General features: G+C 41.1%; 1 protein-coding gene across 2 annotated transcripts in view; it reads right to left on the bottom strand.

Annotated features, from left to right (window-relative positions):
* Positions 1-42: 42 nt before the first annotated feature.
* The window catches only part of LOC110558928 (myb/SANT-like DNA-binding domain-containing protein 3), a 129255-nt gene continuing 116412 nt past the window's right edge, over positions 43-12885 (bottom strand). For both annotated transcript variants that reach the window (XM_021654111.2, XM_021654110.2), the window contains exons 9-10: positions 4426-4584; positions 43-1437 (exon numbers count right to left, since the gene is read on the bottom strand). In XM_021654111.2, the coding sequence (XP_021509786.1) occupies positions 1353-1437; positions 4426-4584 (244 nt within the window). In that variant the 3' untranslated portion in view covers positions 43-1352. The remainder of the gene's footprint in view (positions 1438-4425; positions 4585-12885) is intronic.

Below are 12885 nucleotides of genomic sequence, written 5' to 3'. Positions count from 1 at the left end.
TAGACCAATATCAAAGAATACAATAAATAAACACACAAAACATACCATTTAGTGAAAACATTATATTATAACATGCTTTACCAAATCAAATAATTAAAATTAATATTTAAGTTTAAACATAGTATTTAAATTCTACATGCATAATTTTGACGGGCTAAACTACACGTTAAACACCTCAATACATTCTACTCACATTTCAGACCTTTAAACACCAACAATCTATTAATAGAGCTACTACAGGACAAATTTGAGTTAGAGGTCTTAGGTCATTTTTAAGCTCACTCTCAGAGCACCAGTGATTAACAATTATTTCTGCATTGTATTCACAAACACTGATACAATTTGTATATTTATATTAAAACAGATACAATGTTTGAAAAATAAATGTGTATTAAAGTCATTTAACTGATACTGTAGGTTTTATTCCAATCTGCTTATTAAACAGCCTTCTTGACAATATCTAAATCTATGCTCAGTGATCTTTTCCCAGGTGCCTTTCCAAATTGTTGAGCTACTACAGGACAAATTTGAGTTAGAGGTCTTAGGTCATTTTTAAGCTCACTCTCAGAGCACCAGTGATTAACAATTATTTCTGCATTGTATTCACAAACACTGATACAATTTGTATATTTATATTAAAACAGATACAATGTTTGAAAAATAAATGTGTATTAAAGTCATTTAACTGATACTGTAGGTTTTATTCCAATCTGCTTATTAAACAGCCTTCTTGACAATATCTAAATCTATGCTCAGTGATCTTTTCCCAGGTGCCTTTCCAAATTGTTTATGTCTCCAAAGAGAGAAATCCTCAATTCCAGTCCGAACAGCTTATAAATCTGTTACGTCTAACACACACATAGCTTTGCAGCTCATGCAACGGGGGCAGGTGTCTAAAAAAATCAGGTACTAAATCTCAGAAACATTGAAATATCTATTTAAACACAGTGTCCTCTAGATTTTTTCTTTTTTTGTAAGAAAAGTAATCTGTAAACATCTTTAGTTCATGCTTTGTTGTTTGCTGTGGCCACTGGGGAGGGAGTACAACATCACAACCCTGGGAAGCGGGTCCATCCGTCTCTGCAAAAATATTACACTCCATGGGTAAAGAGCGGGTCTCGGTATTACCATGTGGCACAATTCCGTGAAATCAATTTCTGTGTTTAAAAAACATAAAACAGAGACTACCGAACAGTCCAAAACTGTTGTAGCTAAATAGTCTAAATACGAGCCAACAGTACTACACTAAAAATGTCCAAAAATAAGGCCTCTGAAATAAATATTTCCATTCTTTAAAAAAAGACATAATAAATGTACATCACATGGTCAGTGTGCATATAAAAGTCAGCGGCTCAAACCATTCTGGATGAAGTATCTGAAGTAAAATGACCTAGGTTTTGCTTCTGTCGACGTCCTCTGTTGTTCTTGGGGCATTTCCTGTTACATGAAAATGCAGAAAGAAAATAATTTTGTTAAGGATATTTAAAGCATGTTAAAGTAACACACAGTTCTCGCACTGCACCCAGTTAGAAGAGGAGACAGGAGACAGTTCAGGGCAAAATGAGGGCAGCGTAGTGGTGGGTTGCTCTTTGCTGACAGCCGGGAGGGAGCTCACGGTGGACTAGAGGCAGTGCCCACACTGCTGAGACATTTCTGAGAGGGACACCTGCCTCTCTGGCCTGCTAACTCCTCAGTTCAGTGACTGCTCACTGTGACGGTGGAAAGGATGCTGACCTGGGCACTTTTCCTTAGCATTATCCCAGCACCAAAACTACAAGAAAAGCTTAGCTGGAGACCAAGAAGCACAGTGCTGAGAAGCACGGTGCAGTCAAGTCCTCTCAAGAAAAAGATTCCGAAGGAACTGGTGTAGAGCCAGCTGCAGAATGCCACAGAGCCACACCGGAAACCGTGACCCTGCAGGTGAGAGGTTCCTAGACTCTACTCTTAGGTTATGATAAATATGGCCATGGTGTGGAACAAATGTCAGGACGGTGTAACTGCCCCTCTCCCTACCTACCAGACTGCACACTCAGCTTGTGGAAGGGAGCGTGTTAATGCAGAGTGCAGGTGCTGAGATGAATTCTGGTCCTTTGGAGTTTGGATCCTCCGGTCAGGATTAGCCACTATTATTAGCAGTACCCACCTGTGCAAGTTCAATATTCCTGAGTGGAAACAGTATCGTTGGAAGACACTGTATTTGCTCTAATGTTCCACATTTTCACTCCATTTTAAAGAGGACTGCTTTGCCTTAACTTAAAAGCCTTAATGACAACGGTTTCTAATCCTAACGTTTATAATCCTTATAAAAATAGTCTGATGTAGACAGGGCTGGGATCATATCCATTTCATAATGAGGGAGCAGGCTGACAGGCAGAGCACCCGGCTTTAACTGCCACTAACCCACCATGACCGGGAGGAGCTCCAAGTTCCGGGGACAGGGTTTTTTCTTCTCTACAGTAAAGAGTTTGGCACACACGTGTTCAAAGTCCCTACCAATCTGTCATTCTAGGAGTCTGAAAACATAAAAGAAAAAATATGGCTCACAGATAAGTGGGGCAGTAGGAACATCCATTTAAAGGAAGATCCTTCACAAGCAAGAGCCATCATGAATGAACAGCTGTTCTCTAATGGACTACATGGGAGAGGCGTGCCTTAAAAATTCAATGGTGTGGCCCATAAACAAAATATTCTACATATAAGACAGCAAGCCACTCAGGGGCAGGAACGGGGAAAGGCTGGGTTTCTTATATTACAGGAAATGTGGCCCTAATGTGGAACAAATGTCAGGGCAGTGCAACGGCTCCTCTCCCTACCGCACTGTGCTTTCCTCTATTAATGCCCTAAATCCCCTCTTATCACACAGCTGCCCTAGTCCAATCAGTTCTGCACATCACGTGCAGTATGGTTCAAACACTCTAAACCCTAACAAAATCAAGGTTGGTCCCTGCCCCATGCAACAGTCATATTTGACTGACCTAGTCCCAGCACAACTCACATGGCCCTGTCTCTCGATGGTTCAGTAGAAAGAATCAAACAGCAATGAATCCAAACACAGGCACTTCCCTTTGCTAGCTGAATGACCACAGGCGAAGCAGTTAACCTCTGAGCCTGTATTAAACGGCCACAGCCATCCAGGCTGTTAAATGTTTTTTTTCTCATTTTCTTTTCCTGTTGTCATTGTTTGTTATGCTGTTATGTCCCTACTTTGATCTACTGCCCAATTTTATGCTCAGTAATCTTGCCTAAAGGCAGCTCATCTGTTCTGTGGAATAAAGCATGCTGACTTTAGTGCCTAAACTTCATGAAAAGTATCAGCTACTCAGAGAACATTTTTCCATCATTTCTAGATTTATCATTTTGGCTCCAGGGTGCTAGAACTACTTGAAGGTCTTTTTCCAGGCCCTGGATAGAAGGCCTATGGCCTATACATCCAATTAGCTTGTCACTATCTGTTTGATGTGCTATGACTCTCTGCCAGAAAAACAAAAACAAAAACAGAAGAATACAAATATAATGCTTTGGAACATGAGAACCAATCCTTAAAGGAGATAGAAAAAGGTGAGGAAGAAGCAAAGACAGGGGATGGAAAGGCAGGACAAATCTACTCTGTTTTGTTTTGTTTTGAAATTCCATTTGAAAGGCATCCATTTATTGTCAGTAGTTCTGCAAATAGATCTCTTAACATATGATAAATCCATATATTTATTCAGTGCATGGTGTGTGTGTGTGTGTGTGTGTAGGGCAGAGGACAACTCTGGGGAGTTGGTTCTCTCCTTCCACTATGGGGGTGCCAGGGATCTAACTCAGATCATCAGGCTTGGTGGCACAGGCCTTTACCCACAAACCATCTCACTGGCTCTGTGCTTTATTTTTAACACAGCATTTTAAAGTCTTTCAGTTACCACTAATAGGAAGTAATGCTAAGTCAATGATACAGTCAGAAAAGGTTGTCTTTAAAGATGATGGCTGCTTTCTTTCCTACCACACTTACTATGGGTAACGTGTATTCTGAGAGCATAAAACACAGCACAATTCTGTAAGACTTCAAGTGCTGTAACATAGCTTTTCTATGAATCTTCCAGAAACTCTGCTACAACCATTGTCCCTGAATTTTCAGACTCAGTACACAGTTCTAAAACCCCTAGCCTCCCTGATTTCATGGACTGTTCTCACACCTCCTCTACCTTTAACTCAGATATGTCCGCTAGCTCTGGGAGTGAGTCCTATACATACTCTAAAGAGGTGGAACAGGGAGAAGTGAGACCCACGTGGAAATTCTGTCTAGTTGAGCCAAACATTAGAACTGGGACTGATGGATTAGGACTGATGGATTGGCCCCTAGCACAAGAATTATGCTTTAAGTCTTCCTCTGATTTACCACTGCCAGTGTCTAGTTCAAAATCGACATTCTCAGTTATTACCCACCTTGTTATGCACATGACAATTGCTACTATAATGGCAATCTGTACAGCTCCAATAATGGCTGCGATAAGAACATGAGTGAGCTTCTGCCTGCTTGGTACTACATAGAGAATACTAAAGTCCGTCTTTTCACAGTGCTGTCCAGTGTAACCAGATTCGCATCTGCAAGGGAAAAAAAGCAATCCAAGTAAGAATTACATCTTTAATATACTACCTTTATTCTCTGAGAATTTCATACATGCATACAATGTATTTTGATCATATTTACCCACCCATACTCTTCTCTCTAGCTTCTAGATCCACCCTCTACCTCCTCCCAAATTCATGTCCTTTTTCCTTTTTTCTCTCTTTTTTATTAATAATCCACTGGGTTCAATTTGTGCTGCCCATATACACATGGGCATGAGACCATCCCCTGGCACATGTTTAACTTCCCAGGAACCGTTAACCTCTAAAGAAAACTGACTCCCCCTCTCCTAGTAGCCACCAACGTCAGCAGTGCTCAGTCAGGGCTGGTGGCTCATGAGCCCCTCCCCTTTCTATCCTGGGATGCTGACTGCACTGATCTTGTACAGGTCTTATGCAGACAATTACAGCTAATGTGAGACCACAAGTGCAATGGACCAACCATATCCAGAAGACACTGCTTCACTCAAGTCTGTAGCAGCCTCTGACTCGAACAATCTTTCTACCCTCTCTTACACAATGCTCCTTGAGCCTTGGGAAGAGGGTGTGACAAAGATGTCTCAATTATGGCTGAATACACCACAGACACATGAGAATTTTTTTTTGAGATGAGGTCTCAGAATGTACCCTAAGCTGGCCTAGAACTATTGATTTTCCTGTTCCCACCTTCCAGGAGCTGAGATTATTAATACGTACTGTCACACCTGAAAGAAATTACAATTTTATAATAAAATTATATATTATACTATATGATATACTATATACTATATAGCTTATATATTTATTTATATACTATATGTTATATTATATACTATGTATAACATATATACTATGATATAATTATATTAATATAATATATAGTATATTGATATATTATATATGTGTTGTTCTATTATATATAACTATATTATAAATTTACATGTTAAAAATTAAAATGTTTATATTTAAACTAAAATACAAAAGACCAAATGTTTCAGAATATTTGATCCCATTGTGAACCCCAAGACTGTGGTTCATAAAAGCCTGTTTCTTCTTTGATGTGGCTCAGCACTAACACACACTTTTAATCCAAGAACTTTCTGTTTATTGTAAACAGGTGGTTATGCTGTGGCTCAGCCCCAGTACACACCTTTAATCCAAGAGTTTTCTGTACAGAGACTTAAATGAAGTTAACCGTAGGTCAAAAAGTGGAGCAAGAAACCAGCTGACAGGGAGTAAACAGGAGGGGCTTTGAGTTGAGGGTATTTAAGACAGCGTGGAGAAGAAGGGGCTTTTGGCTTTTTCCTTCTGAGATGTGAGCTGAGTAAGAAGATCAGCTGGGTGCTTTCTCTGCCTCTCTGAGCTAGCAAGTTTTCACCCCAGCATCTGGCTCTTGAGTCTTTATTGGTAAAATAGAATGGTTAGGATTTTACTGTTTTAAAAGCAACAAAACAACAAAACTTAAACAGGAGTATAAAAATCACTTCACTGCCATTGGGAGAAAATGCTGTGTTTTTTTCATGTCTGTTTTGAGTGCTAATTCCATCATCCAAATTAATCACTTCACTTTTGAAGTTAACAAACTTGTCTTTATCACCATCATTTAAACCAGAATCACAATCATGGAAGAACTAACTTATCCATTCTGAGCTCATCAGTTATCTCCAGGTTTCACACTTAAAAGTAGGATAAAGTAAGAAGCCAATGAATGTGCACTTTTCCATTTAGAGCTAGGAAAGATACCTGGGAATAAGGCTACAGAATAAAAAGGAAGAAATATTTACAGGTCTCTGGACATAACACCAACTATACTCAAGACGCCTTTCAGTGTGAACATCATAAGCACTTAATATGCAAGGGAGATGGAAACAAGTTTTAAACAAAGCATTCAAGTGGATGGCTCATCTCAGAAACTACCTAATTCCAATCAGAAGCAAATATAAAGACACCATCATCTGCTGATGGTGGTGGTAATTTGATAAGGAAACACTTAGGATATTTAACTGAAGAAAGATTCCTATTTTAAACTGATAGGAGTGGGATGCATAAATTAGCAAGACTTTGACCGGAAGCCATGAATAAAGCATATGCCATACGGACACGATTGTGCTCTCCGTGGTCATCAGTGTGTATTCACAGTCGTCTTGCAATCTCAATGAAAGGTTTAGAGCAGTGTTATCAAAGTGCAAACAACAACAGAAAAGAACCCTGGGCACAGGGCAACAGGGGAAGCCAGGGTAAACTGGGCTTGCACATTCACTCTCCAGGGCTCTTGGACTCCCTCGCAGGAAGTCTGAACTGGGTTCTTAACCTGTGGCTACCCTCTGTTTGACAGAGGTATTAGGGTGAGTCAGTAAAGAGGGAACCGAGTCTTCAGAACATGATGCTGAGAAACTGGGGTACAAGCAGAAGAATGAAGCTGAACCGCCTCCTCACAACAACCCCCAAATTAACTGCAAGAGGTTGCTCTCTTAGTTTTTGTCAACTTGACAGAGGGTAGCCTGGGAGGGGAAACCTCAACTGAGGAATTACCTCCGCTTGACTGGCCTGTAGACAGGTTGTATGGCTTTTTCTTTTTTAAACTGTTGATCGGTGTATGAGGGCCACTGTGGGCAGTACCGTTCCTGGGCAGCTGGGCCTGGGACGCATAAGAAAGGTGAGCCTGAAGACAAGCCAGTAAAGCAGTGTTCCCCATGGCTTCTGCTTCGGCTCCTGCCTCTGCATCCCTCCTTAGCTCCCGCCTGGACATTCAGAAGCCCTCTCCTCTACAAGCTGCTTTTACCACAGTAACGGAATACAAAGTAACAGCAGTGGAACACAAAGTAAGACAACGAGTCCCAGGTCTGGATCTCAAAAAAAGAGCTAAAGCTACAGAGAAAGTGCTCACAAAACAAAAACAAAACAAGAGACAAGGTTTCACCACCCCAGATCGGGCAATAATTTCTTAGACTTGACACCAAAACAAAACTGTAACTGCAGCAAATAATAATAATAATAATAATAGAAGATAAAACTGAGATAAATCAAAATTAAGATTTTCATGGTTAAGGGCATTATCAAGAAAGCAAGGAGACAGCCCATACAAAGGAAAACAACAACTGCAAATTATGTACTTGGCAAGAGATGTGTATTCAGAACACATAAAAACAAGTAAGGGGCTGAGGAGATGGATTGTCAGCTATTGCTACATAAACCTGATGATCCAGGTTTGATCCCTGGGGAAAAGGCCAAGTGCAGTGGTTCACATCTGTAATCTGTCATACAGGGAGATGAGGGTGGAGGGAGGGACAGGGACCGGTAGAAGGGATAGTCCAGAGCTGGCTTGGAGAGCAGCAGCAGAAACAAGGTGGAAGTCAAGAACTGACACTGACACACACACACACATACACACACACGCCTTTTTATAATTAAATAAAATATATTTTTCAGGCGCGGCATTACGCAGCTCTCTACAGTTCCCCCTTTTTGTTTTAGACGCATTAGGCAAGAGTAGAGATCTGATCTCTGATATTAGAAATAAATTGGGACTTTGTACTGATGTTCATTTAGGTGTCATCCACCCAAAGAGCATCAGACCCGTCCGATACCTTTTTCTCAGAGGCGGGACCTGGGGCATCAACCCGCATACAATCAGACATGCTCTTCTCTGGGTCCAAAGCAGCTGACCCTGAGTGCAGTGCTTAGCCTCCCATCCTGAGCGTAACAAAATATATTTTAAAGCATACATCCTAAAAAAGCACCCAGTAATTAAGAAATGGTCAGAGAATATACACTCCATTTTCCAGAGAAGATATACAACTTGCCAAAAAGAAGAGTCAAATATGGTGGCACATACCTGAAATCCCACCACTCAGGAGGCCGAGACAAGGATTTCAAGTTCAAAGACTACCTGTGAAACATAAGACCCTGTCCCAAAACCAAAAAAAAAAAAAAAAAAAACAACAAAAAAACAAACAGAAACAAGGACACACAACGGGCTACCACCACATACTCCCAGCTCTGCCTGGATCAGAAAGTAAGGGGACTACAAATGCTAGTGAAGATTGTGCAGAAGATGGGAAATAGGAAAAATGCTTTGAAAACAGACTGGCAGTTCTTGAAAACTTAAACAGAGTTAAGCGTTTGACCTAGTAATTCCACTCCAAAAGATTTCCCCCCATAAAGCAAAGCACGTGTCCACACAAAAACACCTGCTCAGGGTTGCAGCACTCAAAACCATCAAATAGTGTTCATCAGCTGACAACTGGATTTAAACATGGGATCCAATTCCCAGAGCAGAGTGCTCCCTGGCTAAGGTCAGCCTGGGCTACATAAGACCTTGCCTCAAGACAGAGTAAGAAATGTCTAGAATAAGTGACTTACAGAGACAGAAAATAGATTACTGGTTGCCTAGGTTCGGGTCAATAGGAAGATTTGGGAACAATGGGAATTTCAGCATGGGATTTCAAAAATGTGCTAAAATTGATTGTGGTAGTGATATATTAAAACCACTGGATTGTAAAGAAGGGGGAGAAGGAAGGAGAGGAGGAGGGAGGAGAGGAAGGTAGGGAAGGAAGAGAAAGTACAGGAGGAAAGGAGGAGAGGAAGAACAGGGGAGGGACAGATGAGAGAGGGAAAGAGTATGGACACAAAAAGCAATCTCCATAAAATAAAATCAAACAAGTCATTTCAAAGGAGCAGTAACTACTGTTATTAAACTCCGGGGAACTTCCCTTCTCTGGTCCTCATTTAAAGGAGGCACCTTCTGATATAGAGACTATCGTCTCAACAACACAGCGGCAGTAAATCCAATCCTGTAATGAAGACCCATGGGACTTTTAAAATAATGTCCTTCATGGTAGGCTAATGGCTCAAAGTCAAAGCTCAGTAAAATCAAAACAGCTCCACAGAGAGCTATAACAATGCCCTAGATGTGTAGCTCTCAGACAGTTTGGCTTAATTCAAAGATGAAAATCAGAATATCAAAAGGGACTTTTAGAACACATTCCAGTCAAGTCATCCCCCTGGATATTACTTTCCACGACTGACTTTTATACTCTCCAGCATATAGAGTATGAGGTTCTAATGCTGTTGCTTCTTTTGTTACTAATGGCAGATCCAGGGGTTCCGCCCACCAGAAATCTCATTCAGTCCCAGGGCTTCACACCCTGATTCATTCACTCATCTTACTCAGCATTTACTGTGTGTCTGCCAGGTGTCAGGTACCGCTGAAGGAAATATTCAGGAGAAAAGGCACCAGAAGAGCAGAATCCCAGCTGTGGAGATGGCTCAAGGGTAAAGCACTCGCCATGCCATGCGAGCATGGAGACCTGAGTTCATATTCCCAGAACCCATATAAAACCAGACATAATGACCCCTCAGAGACCCTGTGGGGAGACAGGAGGCAGAGGCAGGAGGATCCCCAGAAGCTGCAGGCCAGCTGGTGTGCCTACACACCAATGAACGATAAGAGACCCTCAAATCTCAAAGGAAATAGAAGGTAAAGATGAAGGAGATCTGAGACTGTCCTCTGGCTTCCACTTATGGGCCACAGCCTGCATGTGCCTACAAATATTTTTAAAAGATACTTATTTTTAGTAGAAGTCCAAAGGCATAATGAGTAAATGGTTATGTTAAAAGCTGTGAGTTTGTGTGTGTGTGTGTGTGTGTGTGTGTGTGTGTGTGTGTACATGCAATCGCATCTATTCATACATGCATGCATACATAGAAGGCTGTGGTTCCTGCGCTGAGGATGGCAGTTGATAAAATTTAGTAAGATATATTCAGAAATAGACTAGCTGAGAGGACTTCCCATATCTAAAAACTATAGGGAGACCATGAGAAAAAAAAGAGTTGAAAGTAAGGTGTGCCTGTGGTATTCTGTCAAGTGAAGAGACACAGCTGCATCCCGAGGTGGAGAGAGCTGTAGGTAAAGCCAGGGCTGTGGTGGGCAGGGAAGCAGATCTGTTTTTGCCCAGGTGAAACTTGGCCAGATATCATAGGAAATGTAAAGGAACCAAAGACTAGAGTCTCAAGAGATTCAAGAGAAAGTACTAGAACTTATGTAAATTAGGAGCCACCTACAAAAGACCCAGAGACTGAATCCAGTCACTGGGGAAGAGCAGAAGATGGAATCACGGTGAGGTCAGGGAGCAAAGGGGAACCAAGCATGAGTGGAATGTCCAGTGAGACCAGAGAAAAACAAATTTCTGTCATCTTAGAAGCCAAGAGGATGCACAACACATGGGAAAGGCTGCCAACAGCTTGAATGTGATTTTAACAGTAAGACTTGACCACTGACTTCAGCCGTAAAGAACAAGCTCTGTAGGATGCTGAAGAAGAGAGAACAGACATGACAACTGGAGACAGAGCAGGCAACTCAAGTTCTTCTGCAAAAGAAAGGAATGCAATGGAAGAGATAAAGTACTCACAATATATTTATAAACGTGTAAAATACATTTATACCAAGATATGTGATGGAGAAGGGAAGGCTGCTTGGGTGACAGTGACAGCCTGTGGAAGACCTTGTCGTACTGCTCCAGTTTTCTCAGTTATCCTTGAAACAAGATCATCAGCTGCCAGTGAGGAAGAGACAGGGAGTGCTGACAGTTCTCTGAGGAGAGGAGTGACTGCAGCCATCTCAGCAACTACAGTTTTGTCAATGTGATGAAGCAAGAGAGGAGCAGAGGTGATTCAGGAGATCAACTACAGGGAATGATGGATGCAGAGGGCCTCGTGGGCAGGATTGCTATATGGACGTTAGAGGGAATGTGCTAGAGATGAAATTATTCTCAGCCTACTTCTCCAACTTGTATCTCCCATGAATTTTCAAGTCAATTATCTTGAGCAGCTTAACAGACATCCATAAATAGAGACCCCATAGGCAAACCATCATGTGAAACTGAATACATCATTTCTCCAAAACCTCTTTGCTCTAAAATCCTCCTGTTCAATTTTGTAATAGCCAGAAGCCTTTCTCCTTCTTTCCTCAGCTACCTCTATGTTTTGTGTTGTTTTGAAGTCCCAAATTGTCTCATGCACATGTATGGATGACAGCATTGCTCATTATATTTTGGTTAAAAAAAATTATTTTCTGAAGACAAGATCCTTAGATTCCTGTCATACGTAAGCTTAACATCCTAACACCATAGAATCTGGTAGAAAGAATAAACCAACCTATCAATGGTGGGATAACACTAGATTTTAGTCTAATAAAAGGGTTATGGTTGATACTGGCTAATACTATAGACACATAATAGTTTAGCTTGCTTCTTACAAATGCTGCGAATACACAATACAAAGATATGAGCTGCTTCCTAGGAATTATAAATACATAGGGAAGAAATTCTTTACCATTTCTGAAATCCCTCTGGTCTGGGGAAGATGGGAAAGCTGATAATTATCACATTATTAAGAAACATATTTACTGCAGACCTAGTAAGCTAGGTACAGAAAGATAGTAATAATTAACAAAAAGGAGTCCTTGATATAATGGGTTTATATTATTGCTATTTATTAAATAACAGCACAAACAAAATGCTGTGAAATAAACATCTAATAGATGCATCTTGTTACCACCATTGTGGTTTATTGTTGCAGGCTTTTGAGAGAGCATCTCACTACACAGCCCTGTCTACTTGGGAGCAGCTATGTAGCTTAGATTGGTATAGAACTCATGATCTTCCTGCCTCATCTTCCCAGGAGTAGGATTACAGACAGCACCACCACATAGCTTCATGTGGGAATCTTAAAAGATGGCCCATCTTACACCACGAGAACCTGAAGTTCTATGAGGATTTCTATACCACTGTGTGAGAAACATAAAGAATTCATTGTGTGCTTTGCATTGCTTGCATTGTGTAGTCTTTTGTATAGTTGTTGTTTTGAAACGTTTGAGGAGGGTACAGGGAAGTTATCTCCTTCACAGACAAGAGAACTGCCAACGGGGGAAAAAGACAATGGTTTTACAAAGAGCTGTTCAACCATTAACAGTGAAAGCATTTGCTCTGCTTTTCACCTTATGAAGGAGAAAAGGGGAAGCGAGCTAAAAAAGAGGGATGCAAGAGGCCTGGGACCAATAGCTTCCTTTTACACCTAGAAAAGAAAAGAATCTCCACCCTGCGAGTAGACAAAGAAAAGGCAAACTATAACGACTCAGTGCGTTTCGATGTTTTGCCTAAGAGAGGGAAGCAGAATGTCCCACCTTGTTGTCTACAAGCAAACCGGACCTGGCTAAACAGACACTCAACAGCCTACAATTTGTGACCGCAACAGCAACACACACACAGAGCAAAAAGCACTGAGATCCTCAGGTTGTGA

This window comes from Meriones unguiculatus, chromosome 3 (assembly GCF_030254825.1).
Source record: "Meriones unguiculatus strain TT.TT164.6M chromosome 3, Bangor_MerUng_6.1, whole genome shotgun sequence".
Classification (NCBI taxonomy): Eukaryota; Metazoa; Chordata; class Mammalia; order Rodentia; family Muridae; genus Meriones; species Meriones unguiculatus.
This window is presented reverse-complemented; position numbering and strand designations above follow the sequence as displayed.